The sequence below is a fragment of the Ictalurus furcatus genome, chromosome 7 (genome assembly GCF_023375685.1).
Source record: "Ictalurus furcatus strain D&B chromosome 7, Billie_1.0, whole genome shotgun sequence".
NCBI classification, from domain to species: domain Eukaryota; kingdom Metazoa; phylum Chordata; class Actinopteri; order Siluriformes; family Ictaluridae; genus Ictalurus; species Ictalurus furcatus.
The window spans coordinates 27,509,418-27,535,500 of record NC_071261.1 but is presented as its reverse complement, the minus strand read 5'-3'; the positions used below and the strand labels follow the sequence as shown (position 1 = coordinate 27,535,500).

General features: G+C 36.5%; 2 protein-coding genes across 6 annotated transcripts; both read right to left on the bottom strand.

Moving 5' to 3' along the window:
• Positions 1-2,954: 2,954 nt before the first annotated feature.
• LOC128610353 (uncharacterized) lies at positions 2,955-7,871 on the bottom strand. 5 transcript variants are annotated; one of them, XM_053629615.1, is made up of 9 exons: positions 7,734-7,871; positions 7,556-7,609; positions 7,423-7,464; positions 7,252-7,320; positions 6,188-6,265; positions 5,875-5,934; positions 4,177-4,254; positions 3,864-3,923; positions 2,955-3,170 (listed from the first exon to the last, which is right to left on the bottom strand). In XM_053629615.1, exons 1-9 carry the CDS (start codon positions 7,774-7,776, stop codon positions 3,163-3,165), a joined length of 492 nt encoding a protein of 163 aa, XP_053485590.1. In that variant the 5' UTR covers positions 7,777-7,871; the 3' UTR covers positions 2,955-3,162. The 5 variants fall into 5 exon arrangements, 4 of the variants coding, with proteins under 4 accessions (XP_053485590.1, XP_053485591.1, XP_053485589.1 ...); XM_053629616.1 differs by having other exon boundaries at positions 3,870-3,923; XR_008386340.1 differs by having other exon boundaries at positions 3,870-4,254.
• Positions 7,872-7,909: 38 nt separating this feature from the next.
• LOC128610723 (carcinoembryonic antigen-related cell adhesion molecule 5-like) lies at positions 7,910-20,457 on the bottom strand. Its single transcript, XM_053630141.1, has 8 exons — positions 20,026-20,457; positions 19,516-19,850; positions 17,692-17,785; positions 12,720-12,986; positions 11,400-11,663; positions 10,350-10,622; positions 9,450-9,716; positions 7,910-8,190 (listed from the first exon to the last, which is right to left on the bottom strand). The coding sequence occupies exons 1-8, from the start codon at positions 20,450-20,452 to the stop codon at positions 7,910-7,912; spliced, it is 2,208 nt and encodes a 735-aa protein (XP_053486116.1). The 5' UTR covers positions 20,453-20,457.
• Between the last annotated feature and the right edge of the window lie 5,626 nt (positions 20,458-26,083).

Sequence of the window (26,083 nt, the reverse complement as noted above, 5' to 3'; positions counted from 1 at the left end):
CATGACGATGTAACACGTCTGTAACCAGACTTGTCCACTGTTTCTTTTCTGGGGTTTTGGAGTTATACAGTATTTTCCATGGTTTCAAGGGCAAAAAAGCATTGGCTCTAAAGGTACAAGCACATTTCCATTAACCCCTAATTATAATAACTGGCCAAACAGAAGCTTCTCAAATTCATTGTTGAATTAAAGCTGGAGTAAATCTGTCCTCAATCAGTTGTTTTAAAATTATCTCTCATGTAAACAGAATTAGATACAATAATTGACTGGGCAAAATCATTGTAGGTTTCAAGTTACTATACAAAATGTGTTACCTTGAAAAGTGTGGAGTTGTGAAAATCTGAGACTGAATATCTTTAGCCTAGGAGTATACTTATACTTGTGTACTAGGTAGCTACTTATATATTACTCGATTTGTTTAGCACAAACTCCTGCTTTTCTGATTGTTTGATAAGACTCATGGGTATTGTATTTATGTGAGAGCACAGTATTCCATTGGCTCCAGAGACCGTCCCAAAATCTTTGGCGATAATTGGCCATCTCTGTGCTTTCTGCATTTCAAACATTTCAAAGCTTACCCGAATTTCTGCCTGGCTATTGAAGACAGGGATATTGGGTATACATTTTGTAAAATGTCCACTTGATACAAAACAGACCTTTTGACTTCCAGACCATCATTTAAAGTGAACAGACATTTTACATACAGCCAACCAGCACTGATTAAACCTCAGTGTGACAGAGCACTCTGCCACCGGCCGGGACAGCAAAGCTACATAATACCACGCGCGCGCGCACACACACACACACACACACACCCGGTGGTAGCCTTTTCCTCAGGTGTACACTTGAGACTGCGCTACTGCTTTATCCTCATACACACATACAGTGCTCTGTATAAATAAGTACACCCCAACAGATGTCTCAGAAAATCATCTGTCTCTCTTTATAATTAATACTTTCTATGGGACTCTATACAATAAAATATTCCAGCAACTCTGGTTTATTAGTTGTAAATGAGATTTGTCAGTACAAACAAACAAAACTGAATTTTTTTAACAAAGTGATTTAAGAAGATGGTGCGAGAATAAGTACACCCCAATGAAATAACAGATGAGTCAAATCAATCATTACACAGGTGGCTGCACGATAATTGACAATTGAGGGTGGTATTTAACCTATAAAATCTCCTCCCATTCAAACCTGACAATTATGGCACCACATGAAAGAGAAATGTCATGAGTCTGGAGTAATTTCTTTACACAAAAAAGGTCAGGGCTACAATAAAATTAGTAAAACATTGTTCATTAGTTGGAATACAGTAGTGAAAGTTATTCAAAAATTTAAAAAATATGGACTTGTGGCAAGCATTCTGAGACTTCCAGGCCATCCATGGAAATTAACACCTCGAGATGAGCGTTTTGTCCTAAGAAGAGTTGAGGCAAATCACCATGCAAGTTCATCACAGTTAGCTAAAGCTGTAGAAAGCCAAACTGAGGTGACTGTTTCATGTGAAACGATACGACTTATGCTGAACAGGAGTGGCATGCAAGGGTGTTGTCCACAAAGGAAACCACTGCTAAAGCCTATGCATACAAAAGCCCATTTAGCATTTGCCTAAAGCATGGCGGAAAAGCATGTAAAGCATGGCGGTGGCAGTGTTCTTCTGTGGGGTTGTATGAGTGCTGCAGATGTCCGGGAATTACACTTCATTGATGGCATCATGAATTCACAGATGTACTGCAAAATAATGAAAAAGAAGATGCTACCATCTCTCTGCACTCTGGGTCGCCATGCACTCTTTCAACATGATAATGACCCAAAACATACAGCCAAGGCCAGTGCTGCATTTCTGAGGAAGAACAGGGTGAAAGTGATTCAGTGGCCAAGTTTGTCCCCCGACCTCAACCCAATAGAACACCTATGAGGAGTTCTGAAAAGACAGGTCGAGCATCATTCTCCGTCCAGCATCCAGGCTCTGAAAGAGCTCATTCTCCAAGAATGGAGAAAGATAGACGTGGCAGTATGTCACCAACTTGTTCACTCCATGTCCAGAAGAGTTGGTGTTGTTCTTAAAAATCATGGAGGCCAGACAAAATATTATAATATTCACCACTAATATATACTAAATATATAGTTTGGAATATAATACTTAATAATAATAATAATAATAATAATAATAATACATGAGGACAGAATAATGAAAGATGCAAAACACAATCATAAAAATTCCATAATATGATTTTGCTAAAAGTAATTTTTATTCAAAGCTCTTCACACAGCATGTATACAGACTTATATTTCTTTTGTTCCTGTAACACTTAACACATCCTGCTGGATGAAATCAATAAACCAGAGAAAAACAAAAGAAAGTACATTATCTTACTCAAAATGATGACATCTATTACTTTACTTTTTTTAGGATAAAATATACATAGTATTATATAATTATTTTAAAAAAATATTAATTTACATATTATAGAGGCACTAAACTAAAAAAGATTAAAGGTATAAAATTAGACACAATATCAGTCCATGTGCCAAAAGACCACGGACCGCTCACTCAAAGACAATACTGCATCATTGACTGTTTAAAGCAGTGAAGACAAAATATCTGATTATTCCTAAACTGACAAATGCAATTTGTTTACAATCCACTAATAGGTAAATAGCATAAATAAGTAAATAAACAAAAAATACATGAATGAATCTTGACTTCAATAAAATAATGTACATACAATCTAAGAAATTAAATGTTGACAAATATGTAAGAAAAATCTCGTTTTTACTGTGAAACAATATATACTTTTTATTCATGTTTTATTTGTCATTAAGATCAGTATTACAATATACGAGTGAACACTTAGTAATCCACACTGCCAGCTTATAAATTATTCTGATCCAGTGACTGAAAACTGGAAGCTTAATTTAACCTGGATAAAGCCAATTCTGACCCACTGTGAACAAAAGGAAATATAATTTTAAAATTGCTCCCTGTTCCTCCTTTAACATTCATATCAGGAGTTGGTACAATGCTTAGTTTTGTATTAAGCAAAAAACAAGCTTTCCAGACACTACAATGTGCCCCCTAAAATATGTGTATAAATATGTAAATATGTTCTTCAGCTGTTTCAACAATTCTTGATTGGAGACTCTAGACTTTCTTCATGGACCTACGCACAAAGGACATTTTATATCATTTAGTTATTAATGATATAACTATTATTGGGTGCCATTTATCAGACATTTACTATAGTTATGTGTAAATATTTCTGAAGGCCAAACTGAACTAAAAATTCCTGCCAATTTTTCTCATTAATACTGATTTTCTTTGTACTCATGTGCATACGTTGATAATTGCCCCATTAATTACCAACTACATTCAAGTGCAAGGTTGTAATCCAGCCCAGTAAATCAATTTTGATTATGTGTTTAAAACTAAAATAGTTTTTTAGACCAGAATTAAACTGAAAGTTAAAGAAATATAGAACTGGTCTAAATTGCACTGCAACCAGCCACTAAAGGGCCTCACAGGACTTTTTCGCTTCATTTTGAAACCCCTGTTATGATGCCCAGCCAAATACAGTCATCGAATTATTGAAATACTACCAAGTAATTTCTTAAATCCGTGTCGTTATGGTACTTATGTCCCAGTTCTGACTTTCAGGCTATTAATCCTTGCCTATTCTCTGGGTGATTCGTATTGCTGTGCCTTCATCTGTTTGCACATTTCTAAATCTCTATAAGAACATCTGCCATATTACTTAATGTAGTGTAAATGTAGTAAAAGCAGTGTAAAAATATCTGTTTGCTGAAGCAATACTGTTATCTGGAGAGATTGTGTATATGCTTTAAGCTCATCTTACCTTTACCTGTGTTCTGCTTCAGTTCTGAGTAAACAGTGTCAGCTCCCTCACTGCTCTTTCCTAATGGGAAACAGTCACTGATTTAGCATCCGCTAAGATAAAACACACATTCTATTAACCCCTTAAACTTCCATAACTACATTACACTTACCTCTATTACCTTCCATTATTTTCATTTTAGTTACTGAATGATTCGTAGCAGTTACTGAATACGATGCTTTAGGTTGAATAACTGACAAATAATTAAAGGGTGTAAAGGTAAAATAAAATCTAAAACAGTGGCCATACATAAATTGAAAGAATTTAGTCCCACCTTGTTTTCTCTTTGGCTTCTTTTGGTTTTTCAGTTCAATTTTAGCATAAGTCACATCACTTGGTCCAGCAGCAGCATCTATAAAACAGACAACAGACACAGCTTTGTTTTCCCACTTTTCATGTTTGTGTCACAGTCCTGTAGAAAACTTCTACAAATCACACGCTACAACACAGTCCTGAACCAATTACAGTTACCTGTCCAACTGTCCCAGATTCTGAATATAACACAATCAAATGTTTCCCACAAATGTTATATTCATAAGATTAAATGGTCAAAATTATCCACTGGATGATGCAGAAAAAAAAAACAAAAAAAAACAAAACTTTGCATACAAACAAGTACACTTAGTTAGCAGATCAGTCAAGTCTAATCTTTAATCTTGTGTCACACAGATATATTATCCCCATAATGCTGCTATTTTAAGTCAGTGCTTATTTTTGCGTGGAGTGAATTGCAGCTGTGTGGGATTCACTTTAGGTAATTAGTTTGGTCATTTAAGGACATTTCACGTCTTGGCCCTGTAGCTCCCCATAGTTGCCTTAGCAGTATATTGGTATATCATGCTGCTGTTACCATTTCTTCAAAGTATAATAAATTAAAAATCCATTTCTAGCAACCACACAGGCCCACACCATGGCACTGCCTGTATATATATATATATATATATATATATATATATATATATATATATATATAGATATAGATATATATATACACACACACACACTATATGAGGAGTGACTGGTTAACCTAGCCACCTAAATGTAATAATATAATAATACTATTAATAATTAATAATTTAAATCTGACATGACTTGGCAATTTTAATATCTGAACTGGATTATTACGACATCTCACTAGTGAGCTAATTTAGCTAGACTGTTCATCATCCCCCCCTTCAAGGTGTTTCAGTTTGCTAATGTTATGAAGCAGCTAGCTAGCTAGTTAATGAGCTAGTTTAGGCATCAAAATGAGCCACATACCAGAAAAACTACAAAGATCACCCAGAGGGACTGTTAGAACAGGTTACAGAAGAAGACATTGCTTTACTACAGAACTGTCAAATTTATCAACAAAGTGAATCTTTGGTACAAATTTTGAAAGATGTCAGATGAAGTTTTCTGTGCTATAGTCTAGCTGATGATCAGCTCATCCCGAAACTGTCCATGGCCTCATCAACAATGCCCTTTATAAAATTTTATTAAAACGCATTTATTGTGAAGGAAAAATACAGGGGCGATATCGAGGCCAAGTGAAGTTGTAAAATGAACAGAACACTATTCCCTAAATGAATTTATGGAGATGCAACTAAAATGTACAGTGAATGGAAAATCACCACGGTTAAATATTTAGCTGCAACCTGTTGCTTAACCCCTGTTACAATGTCCACGCATATCTACAGTCTTTGATTTGAGTGATACAAAAATGGTGATAATAGTGAAAAGATTATTGAAATACTGTCAAATAATGTCTTAATTATGTCCCAGTTCTGACCTCCAGGCTATTAATCCTTGCCTATTCTCTGGGTGATTTGTATTGCTGTGCCTTCATCTGTTTGCACATTTCTAAATCTCTACAAGAGCATTAAGAGTTATTAGATTTATTTTAAGAGTGTAACTGTAGTAGAAATATCTCGTTTGCTGAAGCAGTACTGTTATGTGGAGAGATTGTGTATACGCTTTAAGCTCATCTTACCTTTATCTGTGTTCTGCTTCAGTTCTGAATAAACAGTGTCAGCTCCCTCACTGCTCTTTCCTAATGGGAAACAGTCACTGATTTAGCATCCGCTAAGATAAAACACACATTCTATTAACCCCTTAAACTTCCATAACTACATTACATTTACCTCTATTACCTTCTTTTATTTTCATTTTAGTTACTGAATGATTCGTAGCAGTTATTGAATACGATGCTTTAAGATGAATAACTGGCAAATAATTAAAGGGTGTAAGGGTAAAATAAAATCTAAAACAGTGGTCATACATACATTGAAAGAATTTAGTCCCACCTTGTTTTCTCTTTGGTTTCTTTTGGTTTTTCAGTTCAATATCAGCATAAGTCACATCACTCAGTCCAGCAGCAGCATCTATAAAAGATTATAAACACAGATTTATTTTCCCATTCTTTATGTTTGTATCAGAATCACTAAGCAAACTCTAAAATATATGATGCTGTATAACAAATAAAATAAAATAAAAATACAATTCCACTAGCTACCACACAGGCGTTCTCCATGGCACTACCTCTATGATTCACTATGATGCACTCTGTGTTAATCTTTAATCTATCTATTTATAAGATTTTTCCCAGAACTTTGCAGGCTTGTTAATAAACATAACCAAAGCATAACCTCTGGTTTCTATTCCAGTAGATTGTATCTTGCAGAAATCCTAATGCTGGTGGTACTGGATTATCTAATATTGTTAAACTAGTTACTGTATTTTCTTTTTTTAAAACACACACACACACACACACACACACACACAAACACACACAAACATACACACACGCACACACATGAACTAAATCTGCTTCCAGTTGATTTATTCTGATTGTGAGGCAATACATTAATTGTTTATTCTACTTTTCATCTTCAAATGCACTGCTCATTAATAAACTATGTATAACCAATTAGTGCAGTGGCAGCTCAGTGGTTCACTCGGCTACTGATCAGAAGATTATGAGTTCAAACCCAAGCACTGCCAAGCTGCCACTGTTGGGCCCTTGAGCAAGGCCCTTAACCCTCAACTACATAACAATATTTACAACTATAAACAACGTTTCCCTGATTTGGGAAAGACATTGTTATTTTGAAAGTAATAGGGTTTATATACTGTGTTGATTGAAAGTTTGTGAAACCTTTAGAACATTTTATGTTTCTGCATAAATATCATCAGATTTTCACAAAAGTCCTAAATAAGAGATAGATAAAGAGAACCCCATTAAACAAATGTAGACATAAATATTCTACTTGGTCATTTATTTATTGAGGAAAATGATTCAGAAGTTATTTTACATTATCATCAAACACCAAAGGCAAAGATTTGACATTAGTTTCATGCAGTATCTTACCATTTTGTGTCTTGTTTCTGTGGACATCCTGTGAGTGGATCATATTGCTGGTTCCAGCTGCAGAATCATCTAGAAGAGAATAAAATAGTCGTTACAGAAACAGAAGCTCTTGCAATGTTGTGTTGCCAAATCTATCTCACATTTAGGAGCAAAAATTTAGATATACTTTACCTGTGGTCCTGATATCAGCATTTTCGTAGATGTTATCACCATCTTTTAAACAGAAACAATAAAGACTTTAGAGGAAAAGGTTAACTAATGTCAAAAACAAAATCTGGTGTGTTTATTGTTACTGCAGACGGACCTGCAGGCTGATTGGTGTCCTGATTTACTGTAGAAGGAGTCTGATATTCCACACCTTCTCAACAGAGTAAAGCAGTGATACAGGTTAAAACATTGCTCTTACACATAAGTATATTTGGTGAAACATGAAATTAATTTTTCCTCCTTGTTCTATGGACATAAAGAGCTGATCATCAAACCTTTTTTCTTCTTGAAGTGCAGCAGCAGGATCAGTACGATCATTAAGATGACAAACACGAAGGCCAAACTCAGTCCTATAATTACACCAGAAGATCCAGAAGCTGAAGCTAGAGAAAGAAGGGAACCCAAATATTCATTTAAACACTGAATACTGAAATTTTATCTTATTACAACTCTAATTCAAGTAAGAAGACATGGTTTCCTCACTTCTGACTGAAATCCAGCTTTTCGGTGACTCTCCTCTCTCTGGGTGTTTACAGTGGTAGAAACCTTCATCTGACATTGAGACAGTACTGATGGTCATCTCTCCTGTAGTCTGGGACTGGAGAACTGAATCATTTTTATAGAAATCAACACCAGAGTCTGAGATCTTTGAGTTGCGATGTAAACAGCGTAAAGTCAGAGGACGTCCCTCAGTTACAGGATGGACAGGACTCTCCAGGATCACATCACCATCTGTAGGAAAGAGAAAGACAACACTGAAAACACACAGTGTCTAAAATACAGGTATAATTCTAACATTCAGACCTCTATCTAGCTGTTTCATGTGGCATTGCTGTATGACCACACTGCCATATTTATGACCAAAAGATTGTAGAAGATGTGACAATAGCATGAAAAATTAATATTTTATTTTACTCCATTCCAAAACACTCCATTGTCTGTAATGAACACTTTATATCAGGTAAGTTGTTGGCTGTAGCAATATGTGCTAAGCTAAATAAAATATCTGAGCAGTTGTCTGAGACAGCTGTGCAGAGGTTTTATGTTCAGTGTTGTTGTTTGTTGCTTTACTCTTTGGTTTTATGAAAAATAAATATCTGCTGGTCATATCTACATATCTACCTAGGATACACAGTTCACTGGCTAGCTTTAGCTCACAAATAATGTCACCACAAACATTTATTTCTATTTATAAAGCTAGATAAAGTGATACTGCGGTTTACTTCATACTGCTAGGTTTCTGTACACTAAATCCCTCAGACTTTTGCCCGTGTACAGAGATGGACCGTGTGTTAAATATATATGTAAATGTCTGTGAATGGTAGATGTGGAAACGTCTGTTCTGACTCCAGATCTGTATATATTTTCCCTGGGACTTGGTATGGATCATAAATTTTGGTCATAATTATGGCAGCTACAAGAAAGAGCTTACGTGACAAACAGATCAATAGAGCCTAGAAATCTACAAAAAAAACCTGCATTGTAGGGAATCACCTGTTATATGGTTGGCAAATCCATGTAACTTTTTGTTTACTTGACTTGTGGTTCAGTGCTTATTTTATTTATTTATTTATTTATTACAATTATAAGTCACTCAAAGCTCATGCTGAATTCATAAATTAACTGGAGTTAAGTTATAGATTGAATATTATGAATAGTAACATTCACATTAAACCAGTTAGATATATAGAACATGTTTAAATTTTGCAGCTAATAGTGCTCTCCTGCCTGCAACACAAGTAACATCATCAATCTTAAAGAACATGGAAGTAACTTAAGAACTAACTATGAGCGTAGTTTATACATTAAAGTTTTCATCATGTATTAAGATTATGTAAATGTACAACTATGCAGTTATGTTAACCAAGGCAGAGTGATGCAGAGAGAATATCAGTTCATTTCTTTACAACACTTTAGAATTGATTTTTTTGTAAATGTTAGGTCCAGGTATGTATATTAAAGTATTACTGATGAGAACATTGAAGACTCACTGTGCACTGTGATGTTGACAGGATTACTGCGTCTTCCAGATTCAGACTGACACCAGTAAACTCCAGTGTGTGATGTAGAGAGGGAGCTGATGTTACACGTAGATCCTGAAACTGATGAACAATCAGACACTGTCTCACTGTGTGTGTATCCTCTCACTGTCCATCCAGTAGAGTCACTCTGGTCCTCACAGCTCAGTGAGAGAGAGTCAGCAGTAAAGTGTTGAGTTCTGCTGGGATTGATGATCAGAGACACTGGAGGAGATTCACCTGTTAATTATATTAATATTAATATATTTATGTGTATTTATATGTTTAATATTATATTCATATTTTTTTGTTGAAAAATAATAAAAGAAAATTAAAAGATATGAAAAAAAGGTTTGCAGTGTGAAATAGGGAAGATAATGGATTAAACTATGCTTAGAGCATAAAGGATGCTAGCAATGACAATAATTAGCTGAGTTAGTAATAATTAGCAGAAAGAAGCTTTCTGTATGACGTGCTGCGCTGCACCTTAAATCACAAACAATCAGACATGCATTTCTTTCCAAAAGAAGGAGCTTTCTGTTTGAAAAGTGAAATCACAAAAACTACTTTTCTTTCTTATAGGTAAAGACACACATGTACACACACACACACACACACACACAGCCATTATCAATTCATAACACCTCACACACACTCACTTTCTAATCTCACTCTGCAGGGTTTTTGTTTTTTTTTTACACTCAGTGGTTCAGTATAAAAGTCTAAACCTCCTCCTTTTCACTCGTTCACACTCGAGCATGATACTGGGAAAAGCGATCTGTTCTCTGTACGTAGCTGTGTAAATATAACTTACTGAGTTTTACTACCAGCTCTACTGTTAACATGTTCTGTCCAGTGCAGTCACATACTCACCAGTAACATTTACCCAGAGTGCATCACTGTAGTCTGTGTAATAGACTGGGTTTCCTCTTCCAGCTCTGCACCTGTACTGACCTCCATCAGAGACACTAACTGATCTGATGAAGTAGTACTGTGTTTTAGTCTCAGTCTCAGTGCTTTGTGTGGGTTTGATCCAGTAAAACTTCAATCCATCAGACTGCAGCTTCAGTGTACAGGACAGAATCACTGAGTTTCCTGTCAGTGCAGCTCCTTTAAGGTCTGATATGAGTTCAGGTTTAGGTTTTTCTGTTAGAGAAGAAACACACAGTTCAGGAGTAATGTAATCTTTTCTGTAATAATCACCTCTACAGAGAGAAAAACTCTTTTACTGTCTCTGTGATACTGGTCTCAGCTAAACAATAACTAGGCCTGTATCTTTTTCTACTATCATATTACTTTATTAGTGTAGCATGTTCAATTATTTTAGTATTTCAGGTCATAATTATAATCTCTCACTCTTATTTCATGCTTTATATTAGCAAAATTCTATTCTACAATCTTAGATCACTTCAGTTTACCTGCAGATCATTTTTACTCATCAATTATATAAACACTTCATTCCTGCATCTTCCAAAGATCCAAGTTCAAAGTTAAGTTTCATTACAGTGAGTTAATAACGGAGTCTGTAGCGCATGTATCCAGTGTTTATTAGAGTTTCTAACATACTGTGTGCTCATCAGACAAATTTATAAACCCACATTATGTGTGTATAAAACACATGTTTAAAGCAGTTCTATTATTTTAAATAATAGCTGAGGAAAAATTCACACCAATCAGAATAGCTAATAAACTGTAGTGATTCTTTACTAATCAAATGAATCAGTTACTTTAAAATAGGAAAGTGAAAATCAAAAGTAAACAGAAAAAGGAGCTTTAAAATCATTATAATGAGACTGTGTTATTCATATGATAAAATCTGGAACAAAATCTGAAACTATTGATAACGTTTATATACATACGTAATAACATACATTCACACACACAGACACACACACACACACACACACACACACACACACACACCTGATACACTGAGTATAACAGGATCACTCGTCTTTGAGATCTGAGAGTCACTTCTCCTCTTTCCTCTGCAGGTGTATTTACCACTGTAATAATCACTGATGATGATCTCCAGTGTTGTGTGGTATGTGTAGAATGTGTTATCGTCCCTATACCAGTCGTATGTCCACTCAGTGTCTCCTCCCTGTATGTCACACCTGAAAGTCACTCTCTCTCCTCTGAACACCTGTGTATCAGGCTTTATAATCATCACAGGTTTAGGACTCTCTGTAAGAAACAAAAACAAAATCACTACTCTTTCTAGAAATGAATTAATTTCCATCACTATTATTTACACAAGTATTAACACTCTGAATAGTTACCTACATTCTGTATTAAATTTTTAGAGTGTAGATGCAGTATATCTGCTCACATGTAAATGATTAAGCTCTGACAGACAACAATCACTACTGATGAAGTAAATGTAGATCACAATTTTAAATACAGACTCAGCCCTAAAAATAATCAGGTCACTGTACTGACAATTAACATCTACACTATTTATTCATGTCTGAATTAAAGTGTGTTGGCCATCCTGTTTATCTTTTCATAAGATCTTTAGGAACGCTGAGTGTCAGCAAGGGAACAAGAAACTAAAGGTAAAAGATACACTGGTATGATATCAATGATTTGATTCCTGATTTTACAAGTAATGAATAAATAAATAAATAAATAAATAAATATACACACACACACACATAGTGATAGATAACAATAACTCTGCCATACACATCCTTACTCATCACCACAAACACACACACACACACACACACACACACACACACACACACACACACACACACACACACACACCTGTAATCAGTTTATAACTCCTCATACACACTCAGTCTCTAATCTCTCTCATTCTGTCAGATTCTACAGCCTCTTACACTCAGTGGTTCAGTATAAAAGTTCGACCCTCGTCCTCTTCACTCATTCACACTCAGGCAGGTCTCCACTCGAGCATGTTGTTGTTTCTGAAGCAGGAACTTTATGAAGCCCCTTTTACAGCCTCTGAGCAGCTTCTTAAAAGAGTTTTACAGGTTTTGGTGACATTTTCTACCAAAGCTAAACTAGTGTTGTTCCACTTGCTTTCCAGCTCACCTCACACCAGCCCTGCTCAGCCGTGCTCACACTGTCTCTCTCTAGCTTTAATAACATGATTTAGCTGAAAGAGTTCTCTGTATGTAGCTGTGTAAATGTTGCTATATTGTGACTCTGCTCACATGTTGTTTATATGTTCAGTGTTGTGCAGAATCACTTAACAGAAAGTCTCTTACTCACCAGTAACTTTTAGTTGGAGTTCATTACTGTTGTCTGTGTAGTAGACTGGGTTTCCTCTTCCAGCTCTGCACCAGTACTGACCTCCATCAGAGACACTAACTGATCTGATGGTGTAGGAGTGTGTTTCAGTCTCAGTGCTCTGTGTGGGTTTGTTCCAGTAAAACTTCCATCCATCAGACTGTGGCTTCAGTGTACAGGACAGAGTCACTGAGTTTCCTGTCAGTGCAGCTCCTTTAAGGTCTGATGTGAGTTGAGGTTTAGGTTTTTCTGTCAGAAATGAAACACAAGTTCAGGATGTGAAGTCTTTACTACACTAATCACTTCTACAGTAAAACAGTATTACTCTCTCTGTGATGTCACTAAACATCTTATGACTACTTTCAAATTATTTTACAATTTTCAGTTAGTAAAATGTTGAGAATGAAAATAGGGATATTAAATGTAAAGCTTCACTGGGATTGAAGTGAGGGTCAGAAAATAACTGCTGTGTGATGATGCAGGTGTCAAATCTCTCTCTACTCTACATCAATTTATTTTTATGGGTGAATAGAGTAGGGTTGCAGCGGTATGAGATTATGAAAAATCACATCAGCTGTGTGAGCTTTAAAAATTATGTCCTATGATTATTAACATATACTGTAGGTGTGTTACAGTGCAGCCAGACAGCTCTCTCTCTCTCTCTCTCTCTCTCTCTCTCTCTCACACACACACACACACACACACACACACACAGATCAAAGTCAGTAACCATATGTCAATCAACGTATTTTTATACAAATTTTGGGATATCTCATAAAAAATGCTGGATGGAAACACCAGATAGAAATAAAATCACCAAAATGAGCAGTAAAAAAATTGTGTTCAATTGAGGCAGATAACATTTTTATTTGATAAAACGTGCGCATAAACTACGATGGAAATACATTTACCGAATAAATTCCTCGATGCGCATCAAAAATTCATGTAACTTTTTCTCAATATATCATGGGATTGAATAATTGGCTGATGTGATTGGATGTGATTGGATATTCCAGCTTATACCCAGCAAACACAGAACGTTCCCCTCACGTTAGCATATGGTTCCCATTTTTTGGAAACCAAATAATGTTCTAGGAACATTTTCTGTAGGTTATTTTTTATGTAAACAAAAACTAGCCTTCCCAGAACGTTGCAGGTTTTTTTGTAACAACCTAAAGAGAACCTACACAGAAGATCCTCCAATTGTTATTTTTAGATCAATTTAGATAATTGACATTTCCTACAAGCACTGGCAGATCCAGGGGTGGGGCCAGATGAGCACTGGCCAGCCCCAGATGAAATCTGATTGGCCCCTTGAAGTTCCCCATCCTGTCAATCATCTCTGATCTACGTCAGAGCGCTCCATCAGCTGAGTCGGTTTGTTTTAAATTCAACTCGCGTAACCGTTTCTTTCTGCTACATCTCCTAATGGCAGGTGTATAGACAGTGCGGTTTATCGTCCTCGTCCACTTAAGCTTCGATGGTAAATACCTATTCAACACTTTAACTAACATCTCAAAGACATTAGTGTCACTGTCACTTAACTTCTCTTTGTCTAACATTAGGAAGCTAGTTAGCTACAACAACACACTAGATAGTTTATTAGATAGTTACCTAGGCTAAGCAATGTTGGATGGTAGCTAGCTAGCTGGCTAATTAGTTAGGCTTCACAGATTAGTTCACAGTTCAGAGAAGTAAAGTATAGAGGCTGACAAATAAAACTGTAATGTTTGGTCATGCCACACAGCCACAGTCATTAACTGTTGTAAATAAAATTAATGCTGCGTCCCGTATAAGTGGCAGCTAGGAAGTGCACAGAGACTTCAAGACTGACATGAACGGAACACAGCAAAGTGCTAACGTTAATCAGTGACGATCTTTTGATGAGTCACTTTATCAAAATCACTTCATATCACGACGCTGCACTTGAGCTATAATCAGTGAATTTGTCTCGTTGCTCAGTATAAATATATAAACATTTTTAAAAATGAATAAATTAATCTGAGAACCAAACTGCAGACAATTAAGTGTATTTTATTTTTCATTAAGAAGATTTATGACAAAATACACAAAATAAGTTTTAAAATCCAATACATGTCTTCTTTTCATGTTAATTTATATTTTTAAGAAGATTTAGATTTTTTTTGGTGTTGTGTGTAACATCAGATCACTAGACACAGCCGTGCACAGACTTCATGATATTAAAGGCCTGTATAGTAAAGTTTATTTATTTATTTAATTGTTCATCTAATTCTGATCTAAATCTTACTTAAGTTGCCTTTTTAAGAAAATATAAATATATATATTTGTTAAATTTGCAGATGACGCTGGTGGAAGAAACAAACCTGTATTTTCAAGTGTAGAAGTCCCGAGTCCCCACACAGTGCTTTCAGCCTCTGTACGCCCTAGTCAGCTGGTATGTTTGTACCTACAGTGCTGCTTGAACTTTTGTAAACCATTTAGAATTTTCTATTTCTGCATAAATATTACATAACATTACAATATCGTATACATGGCCAGTAAAATTTGTAAATAATGGCAGAAGGTACACTCGTGGCATCTAATATTTTATTTTATTCCATGGATATTCAAAAGAATGTAGTAAAAAAATTAAAACAAAAGGTGTCCTCTTTTTAGAAAACCAGAATATGGTCACCCTAACTTTTGTGATGTAATGTTACCTGCATCAGGGACAGTGATCTTTTATTTATTTATTTATTTATTTATTTATTTAATTTAATTTAATTTAAACAGATCCAAACATTGGACATGATTTTAAACTCTACAATAAGTTATGAATAAAAGTATTTTAGATCATATTGCTTTTCTCTTTACTTTATTTACATATCTGACCTTGAAATAATCACCACAGGTTTAGGTCTCATTGTGTTAAAAAAAAAAGAGAAAGAAAATCAGTACTTCTTTATGTATGAATTAATTCCCAACAGCATTATTTCAATGAGGAGTAAGATTTCAAAATGGAATACAGTATATCTGCTCACATGTAAATGATTAAGTTCTGTCAGAGGTGGACTAAGTCATTTTAACAATCACTACTAATGAAGTAACTGTAGATCACAGTTAGGAAAACTGACTCAAACCTAAAATTAATCGAGTTACTGTTCTGATCATTTTCAGGGGTCTCAGACTCCTGGCCCGGGGGCCACTTCAGTCCCGCTTCCCCCTCAATATAATCTGGCCCGCCAAATCTAATGATATTTTATAGCGCTTCCATGCCAATTCAAGCTACCCTTTTGAAATAATTAAAATAAAAACACAATTCTGTTTTTCTTTTTAAATGCATTTCGTTTGTTATGGTAAAGGTCAAAATTGGCCAAAATGCACGCAAGGTGCTGAAGAACAAAGATGTTCCTGTCAAAATCAAAACATAAGGTGGATGATGAACACAGACTGTTTCAAGAAAGATGGACTACCCAGTATTTTTTTTTGTTTAGTGTAATAGAAATGCTGCCTGCCTGATATGCAACGAAAAAGTTGCAGTTTTAAAGGAATATAATATCAAGCGTCATTGTTGGACTAAACATGGAGAGCAGTACGAGAAGTATGGGGGAGATGAGAAGGAAACATGAGCCACAGCTACAGAGAGGATTTATATCTCAGCAAAGTATTTTTCATAAAGCCAAAAAGCTAGCTGATACTGCAGTAGAGGCAAGTTATGTGGTGAGTGAATTAATCGCCAAAGCCGGAAAGCTTTCACTGAAGGCCCGTTTCTGAAGTTCTGCATGATGAAAGTTGCGGTTATTTTATGTCCAGAAATAAAGAGCTTGTTCAACAATATAGCGCTATCGGCTAACACGGTGGCGGAGCAGATCAGCGAGTTATCAAGTGACATTTATGATCACTTATGTGATAAAGTTAAAGCTTTCTCTGCATACTCTGTGGCTCTTGATGAAAGCACAGATGAAACTGACAATCCTCAGCTCGTAATTTTCATAAGGGGTATTAATGAGAAGTTCGAAGTGACAGAAGAGTTGCTAAGTTTGTGTCTAATGCAAGGCACCACATCCGAAGATATTTTTCAGGAGCCGTGCGACGTGTTTGAGCGTGCTCGTTTACCATGAAGTCGACTGGTCGGCATTACAACTGACGGAGTCCCATCTATGACAGGCAGAAAAAAACAGACTGGTTGCGCTGGTACAAAGATAATTAGAAGAGGAAAAAGCAGGTCCAGCAGTTGTTCTGCACTGCATTATACACCAACAGGCACTGTGCAGCAAGTGCCTGAAATATGAACATGTCATGTCTGTTGTCCTGAAATGTATTAATTATATCAGATCCAGGGGTCTGCAGCACCGCCAGTTCAGGGCCTTTTTGCAAGAAATTGAGTCAGCATATGGTGATGTACTTTACTTTACTGAGGTGCGCTGGCTCAGCAGGGGAAATGTCCTGAAGAGATTCTTTGAGTTAAGAACAGAGGTGAAGAGATTCATGGAAGATGGCTGAATGGATGTTCATGAATTTCATGATCCAAGATGGGTGATGGATCTTGGCTTCCTAGTGGACATAACACATGAGCTAAACATCCTTAACCTGAAGCTCCAGGGCCCTGATCAGCTCATCACAGCAGCTTATGAAAATGTGAAAGCCTTCTCCATAAAACTGAGATTGTGGAAATGTCAGGTTTCTGCAAAAAACCTTAGCCATTTCCCATCATGCAGATCTCTTGTGGAGGAGGGCACATCATTCCCTGGTGATAAATATACATCTGCTATTGACAACCTACTGCAGGAATTCGATGAGCACTTTGCTGATTTCAAGGCACACCGTGACACATTCCAGATGTTTGCAGACCCGTTCTCAGTTGATGTGGAGAGTGTCCCAAGTGTCTTGCGAATGGAAGTTATTGACTTGCAGTGTAACAGTGGACTAAAAACTAAATTCAGGGAGGCACAGGGAAAAGCAGATCTCATTGGACAATTTCTGAGAGACTTACCTCCATCCTTCCCAGAACTGTTAAAAATGTTCAGTCGGTTAATGTGCCTTTTTGGAAGCACATATCTGTGTGAAAAACGTTTCTCAACAATGAACTTTAATAAATGCAAGTACAGGTCCAGGATTACTGATGCCCATCTTGAAGCTGTACTTAGGGTTTCGACTACAACCTCTACAATCTGGGCGAATGTATCTCAATTGTGTGAGAAGAAGCACTGTCAGGCATCTGGCAAGAATTAAAACAAAACAAAAATCTGTGTGTGTGTGTGTGAGAACTATTACATTTATGTTAATTTGGTACCAAGTTATTGTTATGGTATTGTTATGGTTATGTTTATGACTACTAAATTTGTTTAATAAAATATGTTGGTAATGGTAATTTAAAAAAGCACATTTTGAGAATGTTGCACTTTCTTGGAGTACTTTAATGCTCTTGTGGCCCACCTATGAGATGACAGTACCAAAAGTGGCCCCAGGGCAATTTAGTTTGAGACCCCTGATTTAGATCTTTTTCACTACTGATTCATATCTGAGTTACAGTGTGTTTTCTATCCTGTTTTCCTGAATATTCATCTTTAGGAACACTGAGTGACAGCAAGGGAACAAGAAACTAAAGGTAAAAGATACACAATAATGCTAGAAATAGCTGACTGAGTATAATTTAATCACAGTTTTAACAGGTCTATTTAATAAAAAGAAGAACAAATAGTGCTAGAAAACAATAATTCTGATGTACACATCCTTACTCATCACTGCATGTCTGCACACACACACACACACACACACCTGTTATTAATCTCTCTCATTCTTTCAGATTCGACAGCCTCTTAAGCGTGGGTCACACTGCACAGACAGACACCGACAATCACCATCTTTTAAAAGCCGGCCATTGGATTTAGATTGTTGGGAAACATGACGGTCACGTTCACACTGCCCCAACACACACCAACAAACTTTTTTATGGACAGTCAGACTGGTTTAAAAATGGATGATCCTTTTACCAAAATGAAACAAGTTCAGGATGTGAAGTTTTTACTACCCTAATCACTTCTACAGTGAAACAGTATTACTCTCTCTGTGATGACACTAAACATCTTATGGCTACTTTCAAATTATTTTACAATTTTCAGTTAGTAAAATGATGAGAATGAAAATAGGGATATTAAATGTATCATCAGCTGTGTGAGCTTTAAAAATAATGTCCTACGATTATTTTTATATACTGTAGGTGTGTAACAGCACAGCCAGACTGCTCACACACACACACACACACACACACACACACACACACACACACACACACACACACACACACACTCACACACACACACACACACACATACACACACACACTCTCACACTCGCTCGCACACACACACACACACACACACACAGATCAGGGTCAGTAGCCATGTTTATACGAATAAAATCTCCAAAATGTGCCTTAAAAAATTATGTGCTCAATTGAGGTGGATGATATTTTTATTTGATAAGAAAACGTGCACTTAAACTACGATGGAACACATTTACTGAATAAATTCCTCAACAAATCATGTAACTGGATATTCAGCGCATGCTGCCAACTTATACTCAGCAAAACAGAACGTTCCCCTCACGTTAGCATATGGTTCCCGTTTTATTTTGGGAACCAAATAACGTTCTAAGAACGTTTTCTGTACGTCCTTTTTTTAGTAACCAAAAACACTTAATTCCTGCATCTTTTAATATAAATTTTATTATAATAAGTTACTGTGATTTGCAGTCAGAGTTTATTAAAGTGAGTTCACTGACAGCATTAGATCATCTAACATACTGTGTTCTATACAAAATACACCTCTACACTTTTCACTGTTAATGGAATAAACAATATGTGAGATAAAACACACTCACCTGATACAGTCAGTGTTACAGCATCACTGGACTGTGTGTGTTTAGGGTCTGATGACTGTGTTCCTTTACATGTATAATCACCTTTATTAGACGCTTTAATATGAGAGATTGTGTGTGTTTTCTTTCCTGCAGCATCACTGAGTTCTTCATTATTTCTATACCAGAGGTAACGCCAGGATTCTCCAGTCTGTATCTCACATGTGAGAGTGACGGTTTCCCCAATGAACACACGCTCAGCTGGCTGTACTTTCACTGCAAACTTTGGTCTCGCTATAGAAACATAGCACAACATTTTAAACACATACAGAATCAATTAAACATATAACATAGTTACATAATTACACAGTTATAATACTTATTTAAACAATTACTGAAACAATAAAATAATTTCATTTTCACCATCTTCCTTTAAGTCTGTAGTGAAAAAGTAGAAAACATGACGTACCTCTCACTGTAATTGTGATTGGATCACTGTATGCTGAGTCGTAGTTTCCCCTGCGTGCTTTACAGTAGTACCGTGTTACTCCTTCATTAGTGACTGTTACACTGAGTGTGTTGGTGTTTCTGGTTCCAGGAGACAGGGGATTTGATTCCTGATAATCTTTGTACCAGAGAAAAGTCCATCCAGTAGACAGCAGATTACAGGTCAGAGTAACTCTGTCTCCAGTGTAGACGGAGCTCTGAGGATTTACTCTCACAGTCGGTTTGGGTTTTTCTGTTGATATGAAATGATGAAGAGCCACTTTTAACTTTACAACATAAGCAGTAGTTTTATCTTTGTGTCTAATTAAGCAATTATATACAGTGTTTATTGTAAAGTTTACAGTGAGTTTATATCCAGTACATTCTCTACAAAAATGAAAATTAATCATTGATCTGAAGTTTAAAGGTCACTATATTGCCCCTGTGCTTTTCTACATGATGCTTTAGAAATCGTTTCTCAAATTATGAACCACGCTGCACACATTAGTGTCTTTTTTAATGTCATTAAATCATATAACTCTTTACTGTAAAAGCACAGCAGTGAAACTTTGGCAGTAGAATCAGCTTGACTATTAGGTGAAGAAGAATGTGTTTCCCTTAAATATCAATTATTTTCTAACAATTTAAATAACAACCGAGGATAAATATCACACCAATCAGAATAGCTAATAAGTTGTAGTGATTCTTTACAAATCAAATGAATCAGTTACTTTAAAATAGAAAGTGAAAATCAAAAGTAAACAGAAAAAGGAGCTTTAAAATCATTATAATGAGACAGTGTTATTCATATGATAAAATCTGGAACAAAATCTGAAACTAGTGATAACTTTTACATATATAAGTAATAGCATACATTCACACACACACACACACACACACACACACACACACACACACACACACACACACACACACCTGATACAGTGAGTGTAACAGGATCACTCGTCTTTGAGATCTGAGAGTCACTTCTCCTCCCTCTGCAGGTGTATTTACCACTGTAATAATCACTGATGATGATCTCCAGTGTTGTGTGGTATGTGTAGAATGTGTTATCGTCCCTATACCAGTCGTATGTCCACCCAGTGTCTCCTCCCTGTATGTCACACCTGAAAGTCACTGTCTCTCCTCTGAACACCTGTGTATTAGGCTTTATAATCACCACAGGTTTAGGATTCTCTGTATGAAACAAAAACAAAATCACTACTGTTTCTATAAATTAATTCATTTCCATCACTATTATTCACACAAGTATTAACACTCTGAATAGTTACCTACATTCTGTATTAAATTTTTAGAGTGTAGATACAGTATATCTGCTCACATGTAAATGATTAAGCTCTGACAGACAACAATCACTACTGATGAAGTAAATGTAGATCACAATTTTAAATACAGACTCAGCCCTAAAAATAATCAGGTCACTGTACTGACAATTAACATCTACACTATTTATTCATGTCTGAATTACAGTGTGTTGGGGATCCTGTTTATTTTTTCACAAGATCTTTAGGAACGCTGAGTGTCAGCAAGGGAACAAGAAACTAAAGGTAAAAGATACACTGGTATGCTAGCAATGATTTGACTCCTGTTTTTACAAGTATACTTAATGAAAATTTAAAAATATATATATACTATAAAATATCTATATTTGAAAACAATAACTCTACCATAGACATCCTTACTCATCACCACACACACACACACACACACACACACACACATACACACACACACCTGTAATCAGTTCATAACTCCTCATACACACTCAGTCTCTAATCTCTCTCATTCTGTCAGATTCTACAGCCTCTTACACTCAGTGGTTCAGTATAAAAGTTCGACCCTCGTCCTCTTCACTCATTCACACTCAGGCATGTCTCCACTCGAGCATGTTGATGTTTCTGAAGCAGGAACTTTATGAAGCCCCTTTTACAGCCTCTGAGCAGCTTGTTAAAAGAGTTTTACAGGTTTTGGTGACATTTTCTACCAAAGCTAAACTAGTGTTGTTCCACTGCAGAATCACTTAACAGAAAGTCTCTTACTCACCAATAACTTTTACCCAGAGTGTATCACTGTACTTTGTGAAGTAAACTGGGTTTCCTTTTCCAGCTCTGCACCTGTACTGACCTCCATCAGAGACACTAACTGCACTGATGGTGTAGTGGTGTGTTTCAGTCTCAGTCTCAGGGCTCTGTGTGGGTTTGATCCAGTAAAACTTCCATCCAGCAGACTGCGGCTTCAGTGTACAGTACAGAGTCACTGAGTTTCCTGTCCGTACAGCTCCTTTAAGGTCTGATGTGAGTTGAGGTTTAGGTTTTTCTGTTAGAAATGAAACACAAGTTCAGGATGTGAAGTCTTTACTACACTAATCACTTCTACAGTAAAACAGTATTACTCTCTCTGTGATGTCACTAAACATCTTACGACTACTTTCAAATTATTTTACAGTTTTCAGTTAGTAAAATGATGAGAATGAAAATAGGGATATTAAATGTAAAGCTTCACTGAGATTGAAGTGAGGGTCAGAAAATAACTGCTGTGTGATGATGCAGGTCTCTAATCTCCCTCTACTCTACATCAATTTATTTGTATGGGTGAATAGAGTAGGGTTGCAGCGGTATGAGATTATGAAAAATCACATCAGCTGTGTGAGCTTTAAAAATAATGTCCTACACTATTTATTCATGTCTGAATTACATCAGTGTCCCGGCTATACTGGAGAGCATCAACTTTGAATCACAGTAACACAGTGTAACTTTTGAGTAGACCTCAGGTGTGACTTAACTTTTATAAGTTAATCACAACCCTATGTGGTCATAGTACTCAGCTTTTTATTTAGATTAGCTTCCTCTCATATCACACCAACTACACTTGTTTGCTCTGATTAGCTAAGGAACATGTAGATGCAGTGTCAAAATAAAAGTCTTTAAAAATACTTGTAGATCCCTACACATGTTTAAAAACTTTGAAAATAATCAAATTGTATGCATCTGTACATGATTTGCACTAACACTATGCTAATTTTGTTACAGTTTATCATGTTTATATGCATCATTAATAACAATTTTAGAACCTTGTTTAAAAAACTATACAATGTGTGTCAGTTTTCTACCCCAAAAAACTTTTAGGACAACAGTTTTTCGGATGCTATGATGCTATGCTAACTCTGCTGTATAATTGCTTGTATGTTTTTGTATGTTGAAACGTTGTATGCTGCCTTCTTGCCGATGTCTCTCTTGAAAAAAAAAGAGATTTTTATTCTCAATGATGATTTATTTGATTGAATAAAGTTTAAGTGGAAAAATTAGTGAAATCTCTCGTTTGGATCAGACCACGCCCCCTTATATGATGTCACATGAATGAAGTCATGTAATTTCTATCAAGCACTTCCACTGCAAGGCCTCAGTAACATACATTCACTTATCAGCTAGAAAATAAATAATTATAGGTTTAACTGTCCCAATATTCCTGCATTTATCCGATTATATTTACAAATCTGATAACGTCGTCAATATTGAAAATCATTATATGACTTTGTGATTTTCTTACTAGAGTGCACATTTTTAGTTATTTTTAACAAGCTGATGTTTATAGCTGAATTACTCCAGACAGTGAAGGTCGTGCTCTTTGGTACAGCTGATGTGTTACAGAGACTCTGTGTTAGACTGAGATGTTCTAGTTCTTGTGTGTGCATGTTAAAGAAAAAAGGGGTAAAGTGTGTAGACACATCCTGCATCACCAACTGCACACGTCAGTATCTATTTAAAAATCTTCTTCACTCAACTAAACATACAGATCTTTACTGTGAAGCCACAACAGTGAAACCTTCAATTTTTTTTCAAACATGCAGAATCATGACAGCAGCATCAGCTTGACTATTAGGTGAAGAACATCTTTCTTATAGATATAAATTATTTCCTAACAATTTAAAATAAAGTCAAAGACAAAATTATATTCCACCAGTCAGACTGAGTAATAAGTTGTGATGATTCCTCTCTTGAGCAGTAATGAAGGGAATTCAAGGCTTTAAGCTAGAAAAGTGAAAATTAAGAGTAAACAGACAGAAGGAAGCTGTAAAGTTGTTGTAATGAGACTCAGTTACAGTGTAGCTCACTGAAAAAAAAGTAAATGTAGATCACAGTTAGGAAAACTGACTCAAACCTAAAATTAATCAAGTTACTGTTCTGATCATTTAGATCTTTTTCACTACTGATTCATGTCTGAGTTACAGTGTGTTTGCTGTCCTGTTTTCCTGAATATTCATCTTTAGGAACACTGAGTGACAGCAAGGGAACAAGAAACTAAAGGTAAAAGATACACAATAATGCTAGAAATAACTGAATGAGTATAATTTAATCACAGTTTTAACAGGTATACTTAATAAAAAGAAGAAAACATGGTGCTAGAAAACAATAATTCGGACATACACATCTTTACTCATCACTGTATGTCTGTCAGTTATACCGCCTTTAACCACTAAGTCATCATTACCCTAACCTCCCATTTTCCAAGAACATACATGCTTTGTTGAATTTGTGCTTTTTTGTTTATTTGCTTTTTATACAGTGCATCCGGAAAGTATTCACAGCGCTTCACTTTTTCTACATTTTGTTATGTTACAGCCTTATTCCAAAATGGATTAAATTCATTATTTTTCTCAAAATTCTACAAACAATACCCCATAATGACAACTTGAAAGAAGTTTGTTTTGAAATCTTTGCAAATTTATTAAAAATAAAAAACAAAAAAGCACACGTACATAAGTATTCACAGCCTTTGCTTGATACTTTGTTGAAGCACCTTTGGCACCAATTACAGCCTCAAGTCTTTTTGAGAATGATGCTACAAGCTTGGCACACCTATTTTGGGGCAGTTTCTCTCACTCTTCTTTGTAGGACTTCTCAAGCTCCATCAGGTTGGATGGGGAGCGTCGGTGCACAGCCATTTTCAGATCTCTCCAGAGATGTTCAATCGGCTTCAAGTCTGGGCTCTGGCTGGGCCACTCAAGGACATTCACAGAGTTGTCCTATAGCCATGCCTTTGTTATCCTGGCTGTGTGCTTAGGGTCGTTGTCCTGTTGCAAGATGAACCTTCGCCTAAGTCTAAGGTCCAAAGTGGTCTGGAGCAGGTTTTCATCAAGGATGTCTCTGTACTTTGCTGCATTCATCTTTCCCTCAATCCTGACTAGTCTCCCAGTTCCTGCCGCTGAAAAACATCCCCACAGCATGATGCTGCCACCACCATGCTTCACTGTAGGGATGGTATTGGCCAGGTGATGAGTAGTGCCTGGTTTCCTCCAAGCATGACGCTTGCCACTCAGGTTAAAGAGTTCAATCTTTGTTCAATCTCTGGTCTGAGAGTCCTTCAGGTGCCTTTTGGCAAACTCCAGGCGGACTGTCATGTGCCTTTTACTGAGGAGTGGCTTCTGTCTGGCCACTCTACCATACAGGCCTGATTGGTGGAGTGCTGCAGAGACGGTTGTTCTTCTGGAAGGTTCCCCTCTCTCTACAGAGACATGCTGGAGCTCTGTCAGAGTGACCATCGGGTTTTTGGTCACCTCCCTGACTAAGGCCATTCTCCCCCGATCACTCAGTTTGGCCGGGCGGCCAGCTCTAGGAAGAGTCCTGGTGGTTCCAAACTTCTTCCATTTATGGATGATGGAGGCCACTGTGCTCATTGGGACCTTCAATGCTGCAGAAATGTTTCTGTACCTTTCCCCAGATCTGTGCCTCGATACAATCCGGTCTCGGAGGTCTCCAGACAATTCCTTGGACTTCATGGCTTGGATTGTGCTCTGACATGCATTGTTAACTGTGGGACCTTATATAGACAGGTGTGTGCCTTTACAAATCATGTCCAATCAACTGAATTTACCACAGGTGGACTCCAGTCAAGTTGTAGAAACATCTCACGGATGATCAGTGGAAACAGGATGCACCGGAGCTCAATTTTGAGTGGCATGGCAAAGGCTGTGAATACTTATGTGCATGTGCCATTTTTGTTTTTTATTTTTAATAAATTTG